Source organism: Aquarana catesbeiana, linkage group LG01 (assembly GCF_042186555.1).
Source record: "Aquarana catesbeiana isolate 2022-GZ linkage group LG01, ASM4218655v1, whole genome shotgun sequence".
Classification (NCBI taxonomy): domain Eukaryota; kingdom Metazoa; phylum Chordata; class Amphibia; order Anura; family Ranidae; genus Aquarana; species Aquarana catesbeiana.
The window spans coordinates 243406266-243433613 of NC_133324.1; the positions used below are offsets into that span (position 1 = coordinate 243406266).

General features: G+C 41.4%; 1 protein-coding gene across 8 annotated transcripts in view; it reads right to left on the reverse strand.

Moving 5' to 3' along the window:
- Positions 1–27348, reverse strand: part of CLIP1 (CAP-Gly domain containing linker protein 1) — a 225624-nt gene that overhangs the window by 34704 nt on the left and 163572 nt on the right. For all 8 annotated transcript variants that reach the window (XM_073626982.1, XM_073626975.1, XM_073626958.1 and 5 more), the window contains 3 exons: positions 21999–22105; positions 20223–20343; positions 9302–9354 (listed from right to left, as the gene is read on the reverse strand). In XM_073626982.1, coding sequence (XP_073483083.1) covers positions 9302–9354; positions 20223–20343; positions 21999–22105 — 281 coding nt within the window. The remainder of the gene's footprint in view (positions 1–9301; positions 9355–20222; positions 20344–21998; positions 22106–27348) is intronic.

A 27348-nucleotide genomic window follows, 5' to 3' on the forward strand; every position in this document is an offset into this window, starting at 1 on the left:
TACAGCGGGGGGAGATGTCCATTACAGCGGGGGGAGATGTCCATTACAGCGGGGGGAGATGTCCATTACAGCGGGGGAGATGTCCATTACAGCGGGGGGAGATGTCCATTACAGCGGGGGAGATGTCCATTACAGCGGGGGAGATGTCCATTACAGCGGGGGAGATGTCCATTACAGCGGGGGAGATGTCCATTACAGCGGGGGAGATGTCCATTACAGCGGGGGAGATGTCCATTACAGTGTGGACAGAGATTGTGGATATCACAGTGGACGGAGATTGTGGATATCACAGTGGGGGGAGATTGTGGATATCACAGTGGGGGGAGATTGTGGATATCACAGTGGGGGGAGATTGTGGATATCACAGTGGGGGGAGATTGTGGATATCACAGTGGGGGGAGATTGTGGATATCACAGTGGGGGGAGATTGTGGATATCACAGTGGGGGGAGATTGTGGATATCACAGTGGGGACTATATGGTGGTGGAATTTTCACAGGTTTTTGTAAATTCAATTAATTTTTTTTTTGTTGATCCGAAAATGATCCAATCCGTGATTCCTGATCCGAGGCACGATCCGAACTGTGAGTTTTTTGATCAGTTGCACCCCTACTGCCGACACCCAAACCCATCTGATCCTGTCCGCAAAAAGCAGTTGGATGGTGGTCATATTCCACGTCCATCTGGCGGATCGGATGGAAAACTGACAGGTGGTAAATTTTCATCCGATTGCCCCAGGACTGTGTCCACTCTGCATAGCGCAGCAGACACGGGTCTGTCATCCGCCTGCTCAGCAGGGATCAGCGGAGAGATCCCCCTGCTGGGCAAGCGGATTACGATTCACGGAGGAGCCTATGTGAAAGGGGCCTGAGGGTCTGTGCCGTCAGGCTTTAGGCTTGTGGACACTTCGGAGATCATTCAAGAGTTCACCAATAGTTCCATTTGACCTGCAGTTAACCTCCTTCTATGGTGCACCAGCTTGCTGCAAGTTGCTTTTGCATTTCAAATGACTTGCTTGAGGAACAAAGCAATCCTGACACGCATAAAAGCTCATTGACACAGGCTTTGATATATGCAAGTTAATTTGCGAAAATGCAATATCAGCAAAGTAAAAAAAATAAGCTATGTATTTGACAATGGAACAGTTTATTAGGAGTTCCATACTACGTTTCTGAAGAGCTCCAGATGTCAACAGTTCAAAACATAGTTGAGTATAACTGTGCCTAAAAACAAAGTTGCATGCCACTTCCTCTTTTGCAAAGGTTAAAGCTTTATTGTACAGGCACCAGCAAACACACTCTACCCACTCCTTCCTATATGTTTTTAAAGCGGAACCTTTCTCCATGTGTACAAGGGCAGTTTTTTTTGGCCACTTTTACATTTACTTTTTTCTTTCCTGGTGGTCCCACTGCCTTTCTAGCTATGGCCAAAATAACATGCCCTACTCAGCTGGGGAAACCCCTGTCACATATCCCAAGAGGCTGCAGAGCTCATTCACAAAATGGTGAAGGGGGGCTGCCTGAACACAGAAGAGGAAGTTGGCTAAAGAGAACCAAAATAACGACACAGGACAGACAACTGAACAGCAGATCTCTGCAATACAAGTCCACTGGACAGGTGAGTACGTTTTGAATTTAACCCAATATAACAGGTCAGGGGAATGGGAGAGAGAAATGTAGGGGGGAGTTAGTGGAGCTTTAAAGCAGAACCTAAGAGACAAGACTTATGAGAAAGAGGATCGAGTGGAGAGTCTCCTGATGCATGTACAATAAAGTTTTGTGCAGAAGAGGAAGTAGGGTGCATACTTTTGTTTGCTTTGGGAGGAAGTGATGAAGCCCTGAGTTTTTCTGTCACTCATGACCAAAAGTGGAGCTTGGGTCCTGAAGCAATGATTGGGACAAATAAGGAAGACTACCTATATCTCTATATGAAAAAGTCAAAAAAATCTAGATCGAAGTCAGTTTCTTACCATTTGTTATAAAATCAAACAAAATTATTTGGTGATTTAGGTACTACAGTGGATAAATGCCAATTATATATGTGACTAGATCAACTCCTTGTCAACTTGATCGGCAAGAAAAATGTTTGATTAATCAGGTCTAAAATTATCTATATAAAATATAAACTAAATACATTTCCTTGAGAAGCACTAATACAATATAAAATAGAAGTCTCCAAGTTGGTGCAGAGATGAGGGATCATGCAAGTGACTTTGTGATAAACCACCACTGGTAGTGCCAACCGCTCACCTCAATGGGTGGACCCCTGGAGGATTGGGGCCACAAACACTGTCCCCTAATGGGGCATATAATCTCTCCGGACCACCACTCTGCTGGAATGACACAATGCGATCACTGGAGAATCACCGTCCTTGCGGACGTAAGGAAATCACATGACGTTACTCAAAGTCATCACTACCATACAATGTACACGCCTGTTCACTTGGCACTGGGTTACAGTGCCTGTTTTGTAAGTGTATTCTTCATTTTTTCATTAAAGTATCAATACTCACAGAGCACTATGTGTTTTTTATTTACTTGGTTATCATGGTATTGGAGCATTGAATTTGATCTGAGGGAGGAGTTCGAAGCGCATCGAGTGTTATCTATTTCCGTTGTCCCGGCTGAGCGGTGTTCCCCAGTGATCTATTCCTGTCATCCCAGCTGAGTGATTATTCTCCAGTGATCGTATTGTGTCATTCCAGCCGAGTGGTGTTCCGGAGAGATTATATGCCCCATTAGGGGACAGCGTTCCAGGGGTCCACGCATTGCGGTGAGCGGTTAGCACTACCAGTGGTGGAGGTTTATCACAAAGTCACCTGCATGATCCCTTATTTCTGCACCAACTTGAACACTATTTTATATTGAATTAATGCTTCTCAAAAATATAAAATATAAACTAAATAAATTTCCTTATGTGTTTTAGCGATGCACTATTTATATTTACTTGCTTGATATGGGATTTGATTAATTGACCCTGAGTGTTCAGCAGCTTGAGTGCTTATAGTTTTAACTGCGCTGATTGATTTCTTTTATATACTAAAATTATCTATACTAACCAAAACAGAGCATATGTGGGTACAGTTTTTAAAACAAATGTAAAAAGACACTTATAGTCAAACCTGGAAAATATCAAGTTATATTCCCACATATAGTCAAAAAGGTCTATATAACAAAATCATAACTTGGATAGAAAAAAAGTTTATGTCTGTCTACAAAAATATAACCTACATTTTAAAACACATTAACTAGCCATATGCCATTTATGAAAGGATATCCAAGTGATTTTTCTTGACTCATCCTTTGAAAACCAAACTTATCTTCCAGCGAAAGGTGAATCTGTGTTTTGCCTGTGCAGGACAAATCACACAACACCAGCTGAAAATGTGTGCATATGGGGCCAAAGGGAAAAGGTTTGCTTGGGCACACATGTGTATATTGCCTAGGTCAATTCAGAAATGACAGCCCTAACATTACTATGTTTTGGTTTGTGGCAGTGGCATAACAATAAGCATGCCATAGCATCTGACATGGCTGCTATGTGGCTTAGAGTAGGAGGGGGACCCCATTAGGGAGACTGTTAGGGAAAATACAATGTGAGGTTTCCAGTATAGATGGGATAAAGTCAGCCCTCAGGATCCTCTGCTGGCTACAGTTTTCCTTCTGTGTAGTAAGAAGCATTTGCTTAGCTGTCCTAGCAAAGATTTATTGCCCTATAAAAACTTCTGCCCCCAAGCAAAATTAGCCCTGTATGCCACATAATTAACTGCAATCTGGTAAAAAACAACAACAACAAAAAAATTAGCTTAAAGCGATTGTAAACCCTTACATATACCCAGTGAAGTGACCGGTCTCAGGTGATACACAGAGATTAAACAAATCCTCCTAAATAAGTTGTACCTGTTTATTTGCAGTCTTCTCTTCTCTACATTGGTTCAAAGTCCAGAATTTATAAAGCTTGTCTGAGCTGTCTGAAAATAGGCAGTGGAGCTCTTAAAATACACTCTGCAGAGCTCAGTGAAGAGAGCACAGAGCTGATTGGAGGGAAGGGACACACAGAAACAGAACTAAGGCTGTCAATCAGCTGGATGTTCTTCCCATCTCCTTTTTTCTCTTGGTGTCAGGAAAACTTGTCAGAAGTGATTCATGCGGATAGCAGAGGAATGAAGCAGCAGACAGAAATGACACTTAGTGCTCTTAAATGAGACAAGCACACACTATAGAGGGATATGCTTTGTTCATATTTCACGTCTGAAGTTTACAACCACTTTAAACCTTATAGGCTACTTAAGCCTTGTAGTTCTACAAAAAAAAGTTTAAAAAGGATAAGTTCACCTTTGGAACATGTTCCACCCTAAATATACATGGAACATGTAACATGTTCCAGCGGCCTGCCTCCTCTCCCTCCGGATCCAGAGTTCAGTGAATGAACGAACAAGTACCACCAGCCACTGCAGCCGATGGCTTGCAATTTTCAAATAACTGCAAGGGTGCTGGTGAGTGTTCATTGATTCCTCCTGCAATTCAGTAACTGCTAGCCCATATGGGAGGTGCGGGAAGACAGCTAAGACAGCATACAGAGTTGTCTGCAAGATCCTGGCATTACACCCATGATCTGCTGACTGCGAGTGCAATGCTTTACAGACTCCAGTGTAAAGAAAAATATATTTTTACCTACTAAAAGATGTAGAAAATTATATATTATATACATACACACACACACACATCTCACAAAAGTGAGTACACCCCTCACATTTTTGTAAATATTTTATTATATCTTTTTATGTGTCAACACTGAAAAGATGACACTTTGCTACAATGTAAAGTAATGAGTGTACAGCTTGTATAACAGTGTACATTTGCTGTACCTTCAAAATAACTCATACAGCTATTAATGTCTAAACCGCTGGCAACAAAAGTGAGTACACCACTAAGTGAAAATGTCCAAATTTTGCCCAATTAGCCATTTTCTCTCCCCGATGTCATGTAACTCGTTAGTGTTACAAGGTCTCAGGTGTGAATAAGGAGCAGGTGTGTTAAATTTGGGGTTATCGCTCTCATTCTCTCATATTGGTCACTGGAAGTTGAACATGCCACCTCATGGCAAAGAACTCTGAGGATCTGAAAAAAAAAAAAAGAATTGTTGCTCTACATAAAGATGGCCTAGGCTATAAGAAGATTGCCAAGACCCTGAAAGTGAGCTGCAGCACAGTTGCCAAAACCATACAGCGGTTTAACAGGACAGGTTCCACTCAGAAAAGGGCTTCGTCCTGGTTGACCAAAGAAGTTGAGTACACGTGCTCAGCGTCATATCCATAGATTGCCTTTGGGAAATAGAGTGCTGCCAGCATTGCTGCAGAGGTTGAAGGGGTGGGGGGTCAGCCTGTCAGTGCTCAGACCATACGGCGCTCACTGCATCAAATTGGTCTGCATGGCTGTCGTCCCAGAAGGAAGCTTCTTCTAAAGATGAGCAAGAAAGCCTGCAGTTTGCTGAAGACAAGCAAACTAAGTACATGGATTACTGGAACCATGTCCTGTGGTCTGATGAGCGGCACTGGGGAGCTACAGTTCATTGAGGGAACCATGAATGCCAACATGTACTGTGACATACTGAAGCAGAGCATGATCCCCCTCCCTTTGGACACTGGGCCAAAGGGCAGTCTTCCAACATGATAACGACCCCAAACACACCTCCAAGATGACCACTGCCTTGCTAAAGAAGCTGTGGGTAAAGGTGATGGACTGGCGAAGCATGCCTCCAGACCTAAACCTTATTGAGCATCTGTGGGGATTCCCAAACAGAAGGTGGAGGAGCGCAAAGTCTCTAACATCCACCAGCTCTGTGATGTTATCATGGTGGAGGGGAAGAGGACTCCAGTGGCAACCTGTGAAGCTCTGGTGAACTCCATGCCTAAAAGGGTTAAGGCAGTGTTGGAAATAATGGTGGCCACAGAAAGTATTGACACTTTGGGCCCAATTTGGACATTTTCACTTAGGGGTGTACTCACTTTTGTTGCCAGCGGTTTAGACATTAATGGCTGTGTGTTGAGTTATTTTCACTATGTTCTCCCCCCCCCCCCACTCTTTCCAACCCTTCAATTCCCCTCCCCCTCCCTCCCCTTTTCACCCCCTTCCTTCCTTTCTCTCCCTTCCCCTCCCCTTTTTCTTCTTCCCAAACCCCTCCCCACTTTTCTATGAGTAAGCAGCATTGCTCTTCCACCATGTATATATTGCTATTGACATAATTGCAAGAGATTGTATTATATTTTTGTTAATTGTACGGTTATTGATCACTTGTTAATCAAATTACAGATATTTTCCTGACGAAGCGGCATTAGACCACAAAATTAGTTGAGATGCTATCCGTGATCAACTATCCCACTGTGATCCTCCCCTTTTGGGGACCATTATATTGGTGATATACATGGATTGTTACCATGCTTTTTAATCTGTATTTGACTATATCTTGATTTTTATTGATTTTGTATTAATAAAACTTTATATATTTTTCTATACACTTGTTCATACAATTTGAATTTTTCTTAGCTTAATTTGTACCGAGATAGTCCAATTGCACTTGTTCTCTAGGGAAGTTTGGTTGGGGACCAAGCTCCCTCTACATCTCTAAATTCCTGAACGATGGCACAACTTTAAATACTTCTTTTACTACTATCATGGTCATAGAGGCTACATCTATTTCTCATTACTGGTATAAAAATAAAAATTCCAGTATATATCCCATTCGTTTGTAGACGCAATAACGTTTGCTTTTTTTCTTACCAACAACATGTAGCAAAATACACTTTGGCCTCAATTTATGAAGAAATTTTTTTTTTTTTTTTTTTTTTTTTATTGAATGTGTTTTATAGCAGAAAGTAAAAAATATTCTTTTTCAAAATTGTTAGCCTTTTTTTGTTTACAGAGCAAAAGATAAAACAGTGGTGATCAAATACCACCAAATTAAAATTCTATTTGTGGGGAAAATTATATTTAGGTACAGTGTCACACGGCCGTGCAATTTAAAGTTAAAGCAACGCAGTGCCAGATCGCAAAAAATTGCCTTGTCATGAAGGGGGGTAAATCTTCCAGAGGTCAAGTGGTTAAAGAAGTTTGTATTAGCGTGATAGAGTAAGGCCTGGTTCACACCCATGCATTTTTTTTTACTTTCAATAGGTTTTTTCAAAAGTTTAACAAAGTACAGACAATGTAGTTAGACAAGTATCAAGGGGGGGTGTTCCCTCCAATACAGTCAAGAGTGAGTGTTATGGACAGGACCCAATTAAATGAGCCTAAGAGGCTGAGCCCCCTTAATAAAGCGTCTGTTTACCAAAAGCATAAACTTAGTAGTCGTCCTATTACAGACAGGGTGAAGACGTATCTATAAAAGAATGTCACCATAGCAATTGGTCAAATGGTAACAAACTGGTCAACTACTATACCGACAGATTACATTTAGTACCACAAGGTGCAATGCTGTACACCTATGCATTTTTTTACTGCGTTTTCAGTTTTGCAGAAACACAGTACAGTCTATTTAACATAGTTTCCTATGGGTGACTTTCACATATATGCATTTTATGGAAAGGGCCATGGACTTTTTTCTAGATTTTGCTTCAATGGATCAAAAACGTGTATTGAAAAAACACAAAATGCACCTGGAATATGCAAACTGCAACCTGCATAGGTGTAAACCAGACCTAAGTGTGTGCAAGTGCATTAATAATTTTGTGAGATTCTAAAATATAAATTATGGCTAATAAAGCTTCTACATTTATCCAAAGCACTGCTCCATAGTAGTGTACTATGCTGAAAGCTCTCCTGTTAAGTTTTCTGGATTTGAGGCATATTTTATGTTAAAATCAATGCTATATATTGTCACTGCTGACACAGAAAGGGTTGGCAGGTGGGTGGCAGCAACATTTTGCTATGGGATCCTGTGATTTGCAGTTATGCCTCTGGTCTGTGGGAAACCAAAGAAAATGTAGGGGGGGGGGGGTATTGTGATTTATTCACTATAATCATGGGTAAACAGAAGCAGAATTTAATTTACTTAAAGAGGGAGTCCCGCGGAAAAACATTTTTTAAATGTCAGCATCTACAAATACTGCAGCTGACTTTTAAAATAAGGACCTGTCTCAGGGTCCAGCGATGCCGGATGTCCCAGCAGACAGCGCGGGGGGACAGGAAGTGGGGTAGACTCCCGTGGGAGTCTACGCCCGGAAGTGGGTGCAAATACCTGTATTAGACAGGTATCTGCACCCCCCTGAAAGGTGCCAAATGTGACACCAGAGGGGGGGAGGGTTCCAAAAAGCGGAGATTTAATTTTTGGGCCTTTTCACACTGATCAGTTTTTCTTCTGTTTTTGCCTCGCCTGTGTTTTGTGAGTCACATGTCCTCATTATTTCATAGATGCAAAATGCAGCAAAAACACATATAAGCTTTTACTGCATTTTTGCAACAGAGCAGTGTAAAAGCAGCCTATCGATAATCTAAGTCCATTCTTCCATCTGGGAACTAAGCTAGCTTACAAACGCATCCAAAGTAAAATTCTTATATGGCATTTGTCCCTTTTATAAAAAGGCACTACAATTATATTTCTGGCACAAAACATTTTTAATGCAGTGGTACAAATCAATTGCATTTTTTTAACGTGAACAGGGAAAACACACTCATTTATAACTAATGGCTACAACTATAACTTTCATTTATAAATTAATGAAAAGCAGGACTGAGCTGTCAAACTAACAACTTAGCAAGGCAGAATATACTAGGCCAGTGATGGAAAACCTTGGCACTCCAGATGTTTTGGAACTACATTTCCCATGATGCTCATGCACTCTGCAGTGTAGGTAAGCATCATAGGAAATGTAGTTCCAAAACATCTGGGGTGCCAAGGTTCGCCATCACTGTACTAAGCTGTCCCAATGAAATCAACAGGGCTGTTCATATGAAAGCTGTCATCTGCACTGTTTATCAGCAGCTTCTGATAACTACAGGGACAGGCGTCACACAGACCTTGGATCCTCTTTGGGAGAGCCGATTTTGCAGTATAAATAGTCAGCAGGGCTGATCTGTATTTTGATAGCTCGGTCTTGCAGAGCACAGGTGACATCCAGTGACCAGAGACAGGAGAGGCTTCCAACCCAGCTGTACTCTCTCTAGTGCAGCTGGGTGCCTCTTCTGCCTTTGGGGTGGTCAACTCCTGCTGTAAACAAAAATGTAATCTTCAGGAAAAATGTAATGCAAACATGTGAATAGGGAAGATTACATTTTAAATATAAGCAGAAAAAATAAAAAACTTACCTTTTTTTCATTTCTAGTAGTTGGTTATTTAATACTGATCTCTCCTCTTCAAGCTAAAAGACAACATAAAAAAAGTCAGTGAAAAAGAATGAATAAAGAATATATTCAATACAGAAGAGACCTCTAAGGTCTAATATCACAGTTAGAAATGTTATTTGTGGAGCAGCACTAAGAATTAAAGCTAAACTCTGGTTGCCACAAATACATTATCTGTTGATGTGTTTAGGTATTTTTTTTTCTTTTTTAAAGAATTGGCATATAAAAGCGACTTTACTTTGTTCTTTTGGTTGTCTCTTGCTGCACCTAATTCCAGTTCTGCTGTCAGCGGGGAGCAGAAGTACAGCAAGAGACAACCAAAATGAAGAAATAATAGCAGAATTTTATGTGTCAATTCTTCAAAACTCATTCAAAAATAAACAAAAAAAAAAAACATACCCCGTGAGGATGCTGAAAATAAGTGTACACAAGGGTACAAGCATGAAGCAGAAGAGGTGCAAAAGATGCACCAAAAATTAGATTTTTAATTCCTACGAGAAAATAAAACCCCAAGAAAACATAATACATGCAGAACTAAGGACATAAAAACACATCCATATACACTATATATTATTAATATTGAGACGCCTGCCTTTACATGCACATGACCTTTAATGGCATCCCAGTCCATAGGGTTCAATATTGAGTTGGCCCACCCTTTGCAGCTATAACAGCTTCAACTCTTCTGGGAAGGCTGTCCACAAGGTTTAGGAATACGTCTATGGGAATGTTTGAACATTCTTTCAGACGCACATTTGTTAGGTCAGGCACTGATGTGGATGAGAAGGCCTGGCTAGCAGTCTCCGTTCTAATTCATCCCAAAGGTGTTCTATCGGGTTGAGGTCAGGACTCTGTGCAGACCAGTCAAGTTCCTCAACCCCAAACTTGCTCATCTATGCCTTTACGGTCCCTTGCTTTGTGCACTGGTGCACATTCATGTTGGAACAGGAAGGGGCCCTCCCCAAACTGTTCCCACAACGTTGGGAGCATGAAATTATCCAAAATGTCTTGAAGTTTTGTTTTTAACTTTTCCTTTGCCGATGTTGCATTTTTCACAAATTAAACTTGTATATCAAAGCCTGTGTCAGTGAGCTTTTATGCATGTCAGGATTGCTTTGTTCCCTAAGCAAGTCATTGGCAAAGCAAAAGCAACTTGCAGCAAGCTGATGCAGCTTTAAGGGAGGTCAGCTGCAGGTAGAAGGAGTTTAACTGCAGACCAAACGAAACGGTCAGTGAACTCTTGAATGATCTCAGAGGTATCCACAAGCCCAAAGCCTTACGGCACAGACCCTTAGGCCCCTTTGACATGGGTCCCTTTCGCAGGAATGTTTGCTCAATTTTTCTAGTAGTGCATTTGTAAGGTCAGACACTGAAGGCCTGGCTCACAGTCTCCACTCTAATTCATTCCAAAGGTTCTATCAGGTTGAGGTCAGGACTCTGTGCAGGCCAGTCAAGTTCCTCCACCCCAAACTCGCTCATCCATGTTTTTATGGACCTTGCTTTAGATTTAGATTTTGTAGGAATTTCAGAGACTTGGTTCAACAGCTCCCATGATTGGCTGGCAACAATTCAAGGGTATTCCCTATATCACAGAGATAGTGAGGGTAAAAAATGGGGAAGGGAATGCCTGTGTATCAAAAATGATGTAGAAGTGAATGTGAGAGATGACATCACTAAGGGAGCAAGCGAAGAGGTGGAATTCTTATGGGTAGAGCTGCAAAGGGATGAAACTAAGGGGAAAGTAATACTGGGAGTATGCTATAGGCCCCCTACCTAGAGGGAGGAGGCGGAGGCGAACCTCCTATCACAATTTGGATTAGTGGCAAGGATGGGAAGGGTCATCATAATGGGGGATTTTAATTATCCAGACAGACTGGGTGGAAGGAACCGCGCATTCATCTAAGGCTCGCTAGTTCCAGAATGTCAATTTCAGGACAATTTCATGGGTCAGATGGTAAACCCACCAACTAGAAACAACATGCTACTAGAACTACTGATTATCAATACAGACTTGATCACGGACGTAGAAATACAGGGAAATTTAGGAAACAGTGATCACAGGCCAATTAGTTTCAGTATAAATCAAACTAAAAGGAAACATAAGGGGAATACAAAGACACTGAATTTCAAAAGGGCAAACTTCTATAAAATCGAGCCTTGCTAGAAGATACAAATTGGGATAAAATCTTAGGAACAAAGAACACGGGGGAGACATGGGTATGCTTTAAGAGCATATGAAATAAGGGCATTAGCCAGTGCATCCCAATGGGAAATAAATTTAAAAGAGCTGATAAAAGTCCTAGGTGGCTTAACTCCAACGTAAAAATGCATACAAAAGCAAAGGAGAAGGCCTTCAAAAAAATACAAGGCTGAGTGATCATCATCAGCATTCCAACTTTACAAAGAATACAACAAGAAATATAAGGGTGCAATCAGGGCGGCTAAGATAGAACACGAAAGGCACATAGCGGAGGAGAGCAAGAAAAATCCAAAGAAATTCTTTAAGTACATAAATAGTAAGAAAGGGAGGTCAGAACATATTGGTCCCATAAAGAATGATGAAGGGAATCTGGTTACTAAGGATGGAGAGATGGCGAAGGTACTGAATTTATTCTTCTCCTCAGTCTTCATGAGGGAATCGGGTGGCTTCAGTAAACAAAACTGCAATGTTTATCCTCATGACACGTCACAAGAAGCACCCTCATGGCTAACAGAGGAAAGCATTAGAAATAGACTTGAAAAACTTAACATTAATAAGTCACCGGGACCAGATGGCTTGAACTTGAGGGTCCTTAAGGAACTCAGTCAAGTAATATCCAGACCATTGTTCCTAATTTTTACGAACAGTCTACTGACTGGAATGGTACCAGCTGATTGGAGAAAAGCCAATGTAGCGCCAATACTTAAAAAAGGGCCAAAATACATCCCTGGGAATTACAGACCAGTTCGCCTAACACTGTATGCAAGCTCTTGGAGGGGATAAGGGACTATATATGGTCACCCCCATACTCAAAAAGCTGTCCTTGGACCCTGCAAATCTTAACAACCTACGCCCCATCTCCTTGCTTCCCTTTTCCTCTAAACTCCTTGAACGCCTTGTTTACAACCAACTGAGTGACAACCTCATTAAAAACAACCTTCTTGATCTCCTTCAACCTGGATTTCGCCCTCAACACTCCACAGAAACTGCTCTTTTAAAACTCACAAATGACCTACTAACTGCAAAAACCAACGGACACTATTCTGTACTCCTACTTCTGGATCTTTCAGCTGCCTTTGACATGGTTGACCACCCCCTCCTCCTCAAAAAACTTTACTCCCTCGGTCTCCGTGACTGTGCGCTTCAGTGGCTCTCATCCTACCTATCCCAACGCACCTTTAGTGTCACTTACAATTCTACTTCCTCCACTCCTCTTCCCTTCTTTGTCGGGGTCCCCCAAGGTTCTGTTCTTGGACCTCTTTTATTTTCAATCTACACCTCATCCCTGTGTCAGTTGATAGCCTCTCATGGCTTTCAATATAATTTCTATGCTGATGACACACAAATCTATCTCTCCACCCCTCAACTCACTCCATCAGTCTCCTCACGCATCACTAACTTACTAACCGACATATCTGTATGGATGTCACACCACTTCCTCAAACTCAACTTGTCCAAAACCGAGCTTATAATATTTCCTCACCCATGTGCCTCTTCCCTTGACTTCTCTGTCAAGAGCAATGGCACAACCATCCACCCGTCCCCACATGTCAGGGTGCTAGGTGTTATCCTGGATTCTGAACTCTCCTTTCGGCAATCACTTTCCAAAGCTTGCCGCCTCAACCTCCGCAACATCTCTAAACTACATCCCTTTCTAACCAGTGAAACCACAAAGCTCCTGATTCACTCCCTGGTTATCTCTCACCTTGACTACTGCAACTCACTCCTCATTGGCTTACCTTTAAATAGACTATCCCCCCTTCAGTCCATCATGAATGCTGCTGCCAGACTCATCCACCTTACAAACCACTCAGTGTCTGCTACCCCTCTCTGCCAATCCCTCCATTGGCTACCACTCGCCCAACAAATTAAATTCAAAATACTAACAATAAGTTACAAAGCCATCCACAACTCTGCCCCCAGCTACATCACTAACCTAGTCTCAAAATACCAACCTAATCGCCATCTCCGTTCCTCCCAAGACCTCCTGCTCTCTAGCTCCCTCATCACCTCCTCCCATATCCTCCTCCAGGACTTCTCCCGAGCCTCGCCTATCCTCTGGAATTCCCTACTCCAATCTGTCAGACTGTCTCCAAATTTATCCACTTTTAGGCGATCCCTGAAAACTTTCCTCTTCAGAGAAGCCTATCCTGCCTCCATCTAACAACTGCACTATTTTCTCCATTAGCTCATCCCCCACAGCTATTACCCTTTTGTATAACTTGACCCTCCCTCCTAGATTGTAAGCTCTAACGAGCAGGGCCCTCTGATTCCTCCTGTATTGAATTGTATTGTACTTGTACTGTCTGCCCATATGTTGTAAAGCGCTGCGTAAACTGTCGGCGCTATATAAATCCTGTAGAATAATAATAATCTACAAGATTTTAGCAATGACAACTATATTAGCAGTAATCAGCATGGATTCATGAAGAATCGTTCTTGCCAAACCAATCTATTAACCTTCTATGAGGAGGTGCGCTGCCATCTGGATAAAGGAAGGCCCGAAGACGTGGAGTATCTGGATTTTGCAAAAGCATTTCATACAGTTCCCCATAAACATTTACTGTACAAAGTAAGGTCTGTTGGCATGGACCATAGGGTGAGTACATGGATTGAAAACTGGCTACAGGGGCGAGTTCAGAGGGTAGTGATAAATGGGGAGTACTCAGAATGGGCAGGGGTGGAAAGTGAGGTCCCCCAGGGTTCTGTCCCGGCACCAATCCTAATTTAATTTATTCATAAACAACCTGGAGGATGGGATAAACAGTTCAACCTCTGTATTTGCAGACGATACCAAGCTAAGCAGGGCAATAACTTCTCCGCAGGATGTGGAAACCTTGCAAGAAGATCTGCACAAATTAATGGGGTGGGCAAATACATGGCAACTGCAGTTTAGTGTGGAATGTGGGGGGGGGGGGAACCTCCGGGGGAATCTAGGATGGAAAAGGACCTGGTAGATGACAGACTCAGCAAATACCAAGCAGCTGCAAGCAAAGCAAACAGAATATTGGCATGCATTAAAAAGGGGATTAACTCCAGAGATAAAACGATAATTCTCCCACTCTACAAGACTCTGGTCCGGCCGCACCTGGAGTATGCTGTCCAGTTCTGGGCACCAGTCCTCAGGAAGAATGTGCTAGAACTGGAGAGAGTCCAGAGAAGGGCAACAAAACGAATAAAAAGTCTGGAGGACTTTCATTATGAGGGAAGGTTACGAGCACTGAACTTGTTCTCTCTGGAGAAAAGACACTTGAGAGGGGATAGGATTTAAATGTACAAATTCCTTACTGGTGACCCCACGATAGGGATAACATTTTTCCACGTAAGGGAATTTAATAAGACACGTGGCCATTCACTAAAATTAGAAGAAAAGCGGTTTAACCTTAAACTGCATAGAGGGTTCATTACTGTAAGAGCGGCAAGGATGTGGAATTCCCTTCCACAGGCAGTGGTTTCAGCGGGGAGCATCAATAGTTTAAAAAAACTATTATTAAGCACCTGAAAGACCACAACATACAGGGATATACAAAGTAATACTGACATAAAATCACACACATAGGTTGGACTTGATGGACTTGTCTTTTTTCAACCTCGCCTACTACGTACATACTATGCTTTGTGCACTGGTCCAAATCATTTGGTGGAGGGGGGAATACGGTGTGGGGTTATTTTTCAGGGGTTGGGCTTGGCCCCTTAGTACCAGTGAAGGGAACTCTTAAGGCGTCAGCATACCAAGACATTTTGGACAATTTCATGCTCCCAACTTCATGGGAACAGTTTTAGGATGGCAAACATGACTGCACCAGTGCACAAACAAGGTCTATAAAGACATGGATAAGCGATTTTGGGGTGGAGGAACTAGACTGACCTGCACAGAGTCCTGACCTCAACCCGATAGAACACCTTTGGGATGAATTAGAGTGGAGACTGCGAGCCAGGCCTTCTCGTCCACATCAGCGCCTGACCTTACAAATGCGCTTCTGGAAGAATGGTAAAACATTCCCATAGACACTCCTAAATCTTGTGGACGGCCTTCCTGGAAGAGTTGAAGCTGTTATAGCTGCAAAGAGTGGGCTAACTCAAGTTTTAACCCTACAGCCTAAGATGCCATTAAAGTTTGTGCGTGTAAAGGCAGCCGTCCCAATAAGTTTGGTAATATAGTGTACAGTGGTAATAAAAAAAAAGTCTGCACACCCCTGTTAAAATGTCAGGTTTCTGTGATGTAAAAAAAATAAGACAAAGATAAATTATTTCAGAACCTTTTATCCAGCTTTAATGTGATCTATAAACTGTACAACTCAGTCTAACAACAAACTGAAATAGTTAATGTTTTAATAAATAACTAAAACTCCCAAAATATGGTTGCATAAGTGTACACACCCTTAAATACTTTGTTTAAAGCACCTTTTTATTTTATTACAGCACTCAGTCTTTTTGGGTAGAAGTCTATCAGCATGACACATCTTGACTTGGCAATATTTGCCAACTCTTCTTTGCAAAAGCACTCCAAGTCTGTCAGACTGCAAGGGCATCTCCTGTGCACAGCCCTTTTCAGATCACCCCACAGATTTTCAATCGGATTCAGGTCTGGGCTCTGGCTGGGCCATTCCAAAACATTAATCTTCTTCTGGTGAAGCCATTGCTTTGTTGATTTGGATGTATGCTTTGGGTCGCTGTCATTCTGAAAGATAAAGTTACTCTTCATGTTCAGCTTTCTAGCAGAAGCCTGAAGGTTTTGTGCCAATATTGACTGGTATTTGGAACTGTTCATAATTTCTTCTTTTACTAAGGCCCCTGTTCCAGCTTAAGAAAAACAGCCCCAAAGCATTATGCTGCCACCATCATGCTTCACTGTGGGTATGGTGTTCTTTTGGTGATATGCAGTGTTTTTGCGCCTATCTTTTGGAATTATGGCTAAAAAGTTCAACCTTGGTTTCATCAGACCATAACACATTTTCCCACATGCTTTCGGGAAACTTTAGATGTGTTTTTGCAAAATGTAGCCGGGCTTGGATGTTTTTCTTCGTAAGAAAAGGCTTCAGTCTTGCCACTCTACCCCATAGCCCAGATATATGAAGATTACGGGAGATTGTCGTCACGTGTACCACACAGCCAGTACTTGCCAGATATTCCTACAGCTCTTTTAAATGTTGCTGTAGGCCTTTTGGCAGCCTCCCTGACTAGTTGTCTTCCTGTCTTTTCATGAATTTTGGAGGGATGTCCAGTTCTTGGTAATGTCACGGTTGTGCCATATTTTCTCCACTTAATGACGGTCTTTACTGTGTTCCATGGTATATCTAATGCCTTGGATATTCTTTTGAACCCTTGTCCTGACTGATACCTTTTAACAATGAGATCCGTCTGATGCTTTGGAAGCTCTCTGTGGATCATGGCTTTTGCTGTAGGATGCAACTAAGAAAATGTCAGGAAAGACCTATTAGAACAGCTGAAGTTTTATTTGGGGTTAATCAGAGGCACTTTAAATGATGGCAGGGGTGTACTGACTCCTATTTACCATGAGTTTGAATGTGATTGCTCAATTCTGAACAAAGCTACATCCCCAGTTATAAGAGGGTGCGCACACGTATGCAACCACATTATTTTAGTTTATTTTTACTTCCCCTCCCTAAAAGATTTGTTTGTTTTTCAATTGAGTTGTACAGTTTATAGGTCACATTAAAATGTAGAAAAAGTTCTAAAATGATTCATCTTTGTCTGATTTTTTTTACAGAAACATTTTCTGCAATATGGTAAAAAAAAAAAAAAATTCTGTATGTGGCCCCTGCTCCCAATGCCCCCTTATGCTTACCTGAGCCAGATCTTGATCCAGCGATGTACACAAGAGCAGAGGCTCTCTCTGTTCTACATCCTCATTGGCTCAGACACAGCAGCTGGAGACATTGGCTCCCGCTGTTGCCAATCCGAGCCAGTGAGGAAACGGGGTTTAGGGCATGAGCCCCGCTCTGTATCTTGTGGACACAGAAGTGGCTCAGGAGCAAGCATGCATGAGTGTCCCCATAGCAATCATCTTACTACAGGGGCACTCAGCAGGGGAGGAGGAGCCAGAAGCAGTAGCAGGGTGCTGAGAGGAGGAGAATCGGGGCTGCTCTGTGCAAAACCATGGCACAGAGCACGCAAATGTAACATGTTTATTATTTTAAAGAAGAAAAATTTCAAGCATTTAGAACCACTTTAGGGAAAGCTGTATAAAATATACCATTAAAAAAAACTATGTTAAGATAAATACAAATGATAATTAATTCGAGTGGCTTCAATATTTTGAGCTCCCGACTGGGACAAGTATGCACATCAGAAAAATCAGAGTAAAGCAAGAACTCCTGAACTCATGAATACAGTGCAAAATCTGTTGGTGGGTGTGTTAAATGTTCTTTGATAGCATGCAGTAAGGTTTCTAGAGTTACTGGTATCTGCATGAAATATTGTCAGGTTTTCTGTATTTTTTTTATTTTGTGTAGTGTAATGTGATATAACTAAAAAACACCTGTGTATTTTTTATCAATAGGAAAGAAAATAAAACATGAATTATTTATCTTCAGCGCTGCTGGAAAGAAGATGGATGATTCTCTACAATGTCACTGCTATTAGCTGACAATTCTAGCTGTGCAGGTAACCTTTTAACAGTAAGTGGTGCATCTGATATGAGAATGTCACAGAAAGTAACAGTTTTCAACATTTGAAATTCTGCTGGAAAACAATATTATACAGTTGTCTACAAAAAGAAAAAAAATCCAGTATTTTCCAGAGTGTAATATAAACATATATGGCCTGTGACCACACACTTTACATTAAAGATACATGTTCTGGCCTTATAATAATGACAGTGATGGACGCTAAACCCCTAACTTGGGCTGCTTCAGATTGTTTAAGGCTGGATTGAAACGACAGAGCTTTTTGTGTGCTTTAACTGAAACAAAGCATATGTTGCCACAGCAAAACTACATACATGCATTAACTTTTTTTTTCTATTAATATAATGCTAGGATGTATCAAAGTATCCCATACAGATTCTTGCTAGAGAGTTACTGGGATGTCCCAGTGTGAGCACCCCTGAAGAGCACAGCCTGTATTTATGAACTCATACTGAACTTGCGAGAGTTTTTAAAACTGCACTTTACGGTACCCACAGAAACAAGATGACAATCAGCAAGTTCCAATGCTTTTGGATAGATCCAGTAACAATCTTGGGTATGTGGTGTACCCACACACAACCTTCTCTGACAGTTCCAGAACAAACAACCGATTAGGCAAGAAAACCACCTCAGATCACCATTTTCTCTCTTTCTACATTATTTCCAATCTCCTTGCCATAAACACAAATGCACAACTGAGCTGACCATTTGTATGTATGCAGAAAGACATCTAGAGATGGTATGTCTGCACATCTGACATACTCAGATGTCAAGAAGCTCTATTATATGTAAAAGCACTTTTGGATATCTGATAAAACCTAAAATAATGTAACATGGAATACACTGAATAACCAAAAAATACCTTTATTGTCCTCAGACAAGGACCAAAACATCAGTTACAGAGATGCTGAAGTAAAAAAAATATGAAACAAAATTGCTGCAAATTTTTTTTTTAAATAACAAAATAATTTTGTACATTACAGACAATCCCGATATTTATAACAATCTACTGAAAGTGATGGTTGTGCATAATAATTGAGATAATTAATCAGAATCAGGTGGTTGTGAATGATGTACTTATTTTGCAAACCACATGAATCCTTGCAAATCGTTGTCACCTTTAAAGCTTGTCACACTCCAAAAATAGCAACTTCACAGCGAGCACCAACTGCAGACACCCACACGTAGGCAGACTGTTCTTTCAGAGCTGAATATCGTCCAATAAAATACACACTATATTGCTATGCACAAATCCAATACTATGGATGATTACACTACTACCTTATGCTTTCATCACTGCAGCAAAATTTCTCCCTTCTACCTTACTAACAATAGACAGAATCGTGCAGAGTTTCCAAGCCACGTAATTTAGCTGCAGCATGGCAATCTATGACCACAATTCGGTTACCCTTTCATAATTTGTGACAGTATATTACAAATACAAAGTGATCTGGAACACTTAGTTAGCCAATCCCTTCATACCAAAAGGCCAATGGCAATGACATGCATGTAAACGTTTAACCATGTGTTTGAACGATAACTTATGTTGCTAGTGTTGCATTTTGAGCAATCAAGTGAGCCAAGTGGACAGTTGCCATGGTGACAAATTGCTTAAATTCTTAAATCTGGCAGGACTAAAGCGATAAATCTTCCTGAAAGTAAAAAGTGTTCATTAAGAGAAAATCTGATGTTTATTGTGTTAGAAGCCGGTTTGCAGCATACAGAGAAATCCTTATACATTCCCTAACATAAAGCATTGTGAATAAAAGCAAGTAGCAATTATTACCAACATGCTGTTGCGACAAGTGCACAGGCATATTCCTAATTCAGTTCAGCTGAAGCAAACTACCCAACCTAAAATAAGGTGATATGTACCATTTGGGACAACTTACAAAAGTATGTCATTTTTTGCAAGTCCGCCAATTACTACAAGTCATCATTTTATCCACCCCAATTAGTAAAACCATCTTAGGCACTCAGACCGCGAGACAGATCTTTAACTGAAAGAAATATAACCAAGTAGGGCTGTACTGACCTTTTGGTTAGTTGATACTTCCTCTTTGCTCCTTCCAAGCTCCTCTGCAAGTTTGAGGTTCTCCTCCTGCAGAGCTGCTAACTGCTGGGACTTGTGCTCAGCTGCCTGCCTCAGCTCTTCCCTGCAAGGACAATGAGAACAGAGTTACTATGGAAACATGACAGGCAAGGAAACTGTGGGATAGAATCGTGTTCACAGCTCGAGAAAATACATCCTAATCATGTGACTTCTATAATCTGGAGCACAGCACATAAAATAAATGTATGAAATATTAGATGCAAAGTGGCTACTAAAGATCACGACACAAAATGGTCATCTTCTAGTCCCCTCCACGCTCGAGAATTGGAGACATGTTAACGCTACCCGGTTAAGAGATCAGCAGATATATAAGCGTAGGGGTAATCCCAACAGATTCTCTAAGCTTTGGGACCCCTGGCTAGCGGTACCGCGTTTAGTCCCTTTTTCCCTGGTCTCATTAAGGCTATTACAATGTTAGCTAGACTTGTGCCAAATGTAGTATTCCTTGGGATTAAACTTAAATTCAAATACACTTTATTTCTTTTAGTTAGGCTGATACAATGTGATTTTTGCTTAATGCAACAGGGTCTTCTGTTAATGCAAATGAGATGCAACATGGCTACGTTATTTCTATAGTTTATTAGAATAATACCGTCTCATGTTCTACAGGGATCTACCACAACTGCCTTTATGATAGTTTGCCGATTAAGCTTTGAGATGTATTTGTTTCCACTGCTATGTCTCTTACATATTTGTGTGATTTTATTTGAACATATGGCTGGCAGTAGTAGTTTTTAATTCGATATTCTATGTATACATTCTCCCTTTTTTTCCACTTTTTCTCTTCCTTTTTTTCTTTTTGTAAAAGTTTGAAACTTTTCAATAAAAAGCATTTGGGAGAAAAAAAAAGGGAAGGATCACGTCCACTCGGGTTCCACAGAAGAGACCCTAACAAAAAAAAGATTGTATGACAAACTAATCTGATAGTGTAGAATAAGCGTCATGCACGCATATATTTTTTAGTTATGGATCGCCAGCATTACTAAGCACAGTATTTAAAATCCATTTAGTAACTATGAAGTCCACACTTAATGGAAATCGGTTGATTAAAAAAAAAACAAAAAAAAAAACACTTAACCCGGCCATACATTATACGATTTTCTTATTCAATTTTCTTTATCTTTAACCTTCAACTATGTAGAGCAGGGGACTGCCTGACTGCATGCAAACTGAAAGTGTTTGGGTTTGACCTCATATTTTATGGTTTAGGTAATTCTAAAGGAAAATTGTACAATATAATATATGGCCAGCCTTACACAGTGAGGGGCTCACATTTGTTGGCATTTGTATTGTTTGTACAGGGCTCAGTTAAGTTCACGGCCAAACTACTACTAAACAGGTTTTACTTCTGCTCAAAGGTACATGATGGCGTGCATAACAAATATAGGTCAGTAGAGTTTACTGTATTCACAGGCAATTGTAAGGGTATGCCCCTAAAAGGAATCATGTACTGTATCGAGAGCAAGTGTATGCTTCCATTGCTGTCCTCTCTACAAAATACTAGATGCCCAGACAGGTTTACCAAAACAAAAACAGCATAAATGATGCAGCATCAAGAAAATTAAACAGCTAAACAATTTCAAGTTTACAATACAACAATTTACTATCATTTAAACTGCTAGTACATGCTACCCGAAACCCCAGAGTGTAAATTATCCTGTTGTGAAACGCTAAAGTATTTAGGTAAAAATTACTTACAACTCTTTCTTGAGAGCTTCCGTTTTCATACATTCTCCTTTCAGAAGGCCATTTGTCTTGTTTATTTGTTCCGCAGCAGATTCTTGCTGCTTTTTAAGGCTTTCAAGCTAGGATAAATAAAACCCCATCAATTATTCCTTCAAGATTTAAGAAGAAATTACTAAAAAAAATACAGTTCATCTTAACTGTAAAAGGAAGTGTAGGAAAATAAATTTGCTAGTATATTTGTGTGTTAATCTGTAAAGCTGAAAGAAGCATTTGCTTGGTTTAATCTCTGGGTTAATGCCGAGGATTATTACGTAACTGCTAATCCTACGGCATTCTAACTATTACTCTTATTATAATTATACTTCGAAACGCACTCTAGTAAATCTGCAATCATTGCTTAATGTCAATGAAGGTTTTATACTACTAAAGTGTACCCCTTTTGTGGCTTTTTATAAGAATAATGATAAAAAAAAAAAAAAAAAGTAATTCTTTAGGTTGTAATTTTTTTTAACCACTTCAATACCAGGCACTTAGACACCTTCCCGCCCAGCCCAATTTTCACCTTTCAGCGCTGTTGCAGTTTGAATGACAATTGCGCGGTCATGCTACACTGTACCCAAACAAATTTTTTATCATTTTGTTCCCACAAATAGAGCTTTCTTTTGGTGGTATTTGATCACCTCTGCGGTTTTTATTTTTTGCGCAACAAATAAAAAAAGACCGAAAATTTCGAAAAAAAAACAAGTTTTTCTTTGTTTCTGTTAAATTTTTTTGTAAATAAGTACACTTTCTCCTTCAATAATGGGCACTGATACGGCGGCACAGATGGGCACCGATGAGGTGGCACCAATGAGGTGGCACTAACGGGCACTGATGATGGGCACTGATAGGCGGCACTGATAGGTGGCACTGATGGGCACTGATAGGTGGCACTGGTATGCGGCACTGATGGGCACTCATAGGTGGCACCGATGGGCACACATAGGCGGCACTGATGGGCACTCGTAGGTGGCATTGATTGGTATATATGGGTGGTACTGATGGGTACGTATGTGTGGCACTGATGTGTGGCACTGATGGGCAATGACAGGTGGCACTGATGGGCAATGACAGGTGGCACTGATGGGCAATGACAGGTGGCACAGATGGGCAATGACAGGTGGCACTGATAGAGCATTGCTGGGCAGATCTGGGCATATCATGGACATAATAGTGCCAATCAGTGCCCATTTGTGGGCACTGATTGGCACAGATTGGGCACATGTGGATGGCCATGGGGTACATACCTGGCCATCCACGTTGCCCCTTCCCTGGTGGTCCTAGTGGCATCCCTGGTAGTCCAGTGGGGTGATCTGAGGGGGGGCTGCGCTGATAAACAATCAGCGCAGACCCCCCCTTTCAGGAGAGCCGCCGATCGGCTCTCCTCTACTTGCGTCTGTCAGACGCGAGTGAGGAAGAGCCGATCAGCGGCTCTTCCTATTGACAGCGTGATCAGCCGTGATTGGACACGGCTGATCACGTGGTAAAGAGCCTCCGCCGGAGGCTTTTTACCAAGATCAGTGTAGCAGTGTGTCAGACTGACACACCGCTCCACCGATCGCCGCGATGCGCGCCCCCAGGGGCGCGCTGCGGCATGTTATCCTGCTGGACGTCATATGACGTCCAGTCAGGATAACACAACCACTTACCGGACGTCAATCCGCTATAGGGCGGGCGGGAAGTGGTTAAACACTATATTATATTTACCTGCTCTGTGCAATGGTTTTGCACAGAGCAGCGTCAATCCTCTACTTTTTGGGTTCCCTGTCGAAAGTCCTGGCTCCACTCCTACCGAGTGCCCCCTAAAAGCAAGCTTCTTGCACTCAAGCAGGCTTGCTCCTGAGCCGCGCTCCTGTGAATGGACATTGTCGAGATGGGCATGAGATAGGGGGGGGGGGGGGGGTCACAGCACATGCATATAGAATGCATGTAGGTAAAAAACCTTCTGCCTTTGAAACCACTTTAAATGTGGTTGTTAAGCCACTACACTGTAAACAAACAAACCCCTCTGTAAAATAATGCTATGTGTCCCAGTGTCTGTGTTATATGAAAAAGATGTCGATGTGTACCTTATATCAGAGAATCTCCCGACACTCATGTGACTCCTCGGCTCTCTCCTCTCCTAACAGCTATAGCAGAAGGGGCCGAGAGCTCCCGCTGATGTCAGCCGGGGAGGAGAAAGGAGAGAGAGCCGAGGAGTCACATGAGCGCCGGGAGACGCTCTGATATAAAAGGTACAGATCGGCTTTTTTTTTATAGAACACATTGTTATTTTACAGAGGGGAATGTATGTTTATAGTGTTGTTATGATAGCAGCAGGAGGGGAGGACTGGGGAGAGAACGGAGCTGACAAATCGGGGGAGAGGAGACAAAGCGGATGTTGGAGGCACGTAAACTGACCACGGTGTCAGGGCTCAGCAACCATGATAAACCGTGGTCCGTTTACAGGGGGGAGGGCGGAGCCAGGCAGGATCAGCCAGGTTTTTTTAGGTGATAGAAGGGGCCAAATTACACAGCACAAGCACTGTGATGTTATTCATGCAGGATTTTTTTTTTTTTTTAAGGGTAACAAACGCTTTAATGATTAGGAAACATTATTATGCTCTCACATGCATTTCATAAAAATAGTTTTGTTTTTGCTGGACCTGGATGTAAGTGACATTTAAGAGTTTTATGATGTTACTGTGTTTTTTCTTAACATGTTAAAATAGCAATCAAATTTGCCAGTCTAAAACCATGCTTTTGCAGCACAGCTGTTCATATCCAGCAGAGGACATTCCAGCCCTCCTCCTCTGACAAAAATCTCATAGGGCAGTAACAGTGGGGGACTGGCATCTCAAAGCCCTAACGTGAACAGCAGTGAGGCAAAAGTAAGAATAGGTAGAATTGCAGTGTAATTGTATATTCTAATCTGATCAGTAACTAACAAACATTTTTAGGTGGAGTTAAACTGCAATATGTAAAAGAAATTACCAAAAACTTGTGATTCAGTGTAGGTCTCCATGAAATACATTTAAAGTACAACAAAAGCAAACTTATTTTTGAAAAAGTGAAAAAGGTTAAGAACACTTCTCAGGTTTTTATTGCGGTCTGTGCCCCGCATTCATCCCATTTGTCATGTTTTCCTTTATCATCAAAAATTAAAGAAAATCACAAATTTGGGTTGTCCCCAGAACAGTAATAGAGGAAAATCTTCCAATAGAGATGCTAGTTCTGGTCACCCTGGTGACAACCAGAGATTCCTCTCATTCCGGTTTTGGCTATGGGACAGGATGTGAAGGGAAATCTCCCCGGCGGCAATGTGGCTGCTTCCCGCAAATCTCCGTCATTGTACATCGGCTCCTACACGGTACCCACGATGGGAAATTCAGCCAGCAAAAGACCGATGAGAGCTTTAGGTCGGAAAATGCGACCGTGTGTATGCTCCATCGGACTTTTGCTGGTGGAATTCCCGCCAGCAAAAGATTGAGAGCAGGTTCTCAATTTTTCGGTTGGAAAAAGTTCCTATCTGAAAGTGCGATCGTCTGCACAAACTGCGACGTGCAAAATTCCTACGCATGCTTGGAAACAATTCGACGCATGCTCGGATGCATTGAACTTAATTTTCTCGGTCATCGTAGTGTTGTACGTCACCGCGTTTTTGACGGTCGAAAGTTCAGAGAACTTTTGTGTGACCGTGTGTATGCAAGGCAAGCTTGAGCGGAATTCCGTCGGAAAAACCATCCAAGTTTTTTCCAACGGAAAATCCGCTCGTGTGTACGCGGCATTAGTAAACACACTGAGGAAACACATTTAACCCCTTGATCACCCCTGATGTTAACCCCTTCCCTGCCAGTGTCATTAGTACAATAACAGTGCATAATTTTTAGCACTGATTACTGTAATAATGTCATTGATTCCCAAAAAAAAAAAAGAAGTGTAAAAAATGTCAGTTAGGTGGCCAATCTGTCCGCCGCAATGTCGCAATCCTGCTAAAAATCACTGATCGCCGCCATTACTAGTCATAAATAAATAATAATAAAAATGCCATAAATCTATCCCATATTTTGTAGATGCTACAACTTTTGTGCAAACCAATCTATATATACGCATATTGCAATTTTTTTTTCAAAATATATGTAGAACAATACATATTGGCCTAAACCGATGAAGAAAATGTTTTTTTTTACTTTTTTTTGGATATTATTGCAAAAAGTAAATAGTTTTTTTCAAAATTGTTGCTCTTTTTTGTTGATAGCGCAAAAAATAAAAACCGCAGAGGTGATCAAATACCACCAAAAGAAAGCTCTACATGTGGGAAAAAAAGGACATCAATTTTGTTTGGGTACAGAGACGCAGGACTGCGCAATTGTCAGTTAAAGCTACGCAGTGCCGCATCGCAAAAAATGGCCTGGTCATTCAGGGGGAAAATCTTCCGTTCCTTAAAGTGATTGTAAACCTTTGTGCTTTATTTTTTTAAATTAACAAACATGTCATACTTGCCTCCACTGTGCAGCTTGTTTTGCACAGAGTGGCCCCGATCATCCTCTTCTGGGGTCCCTCAGCGGCTCTTCCTCACATCAGATAACCCCCAGGAGAAGCGCCCTCGCGGGGGGGGGGAGTTACAGTGCAGGCGCGCTCTCAAGTCCAGCCGTTCCCCGCATCATTGGATTTGATTGACAGCAGCGGGAGCCAATGACTGCGCTGCCATCAATCTATCAAGAGTCGGGACCCCGTGCAGAGAGGGAAAGCGCGTTTCCGCTGAGGGCATTACGGGGCTCAGGTAAGTAAAACAGGGGGGCTGGGGGGCCGGTCACTGCCAGAAGTTTTTTCACCTTAATGCATAGGATGCATTAAGGTGAAAAAACACGAGGGTTTACAACCCCTTTAAGTCAAGCTTTATTGTCATTCTACTACATGTGAGGACATACAGTAGAATGAAATGGCGTATCTCACAGGGCCATGGTTATTACATACGAATTAAACAGAATTATAAGTATACAAAAAATAAAACAGCGAAGAACCTAAAATGAAAAATAAAATTCAATTATAAATCTATTCATATCTGGGAACAACGTAACTGTACATATACTGTATATTTCTAAGTCTTTGTAGCAACAAGTGTTTATAAAAGTGTCTAGTGCATATTCATGAATAAAAAGGAGGGGAAGTTAGATGTTTCTAGTTAAGTAGACATTTTTACTCAACCTTTCACGTGCAAATCTACTGAACTTTTCACATGCAAAGTTTATTGAATTTTTGAAAATCAAATTCAATAAACTTAATAAAGCAATTAATTAGCAATATAGCAGCATTAAATTGGAATGTTTAGAAAATGTATCAG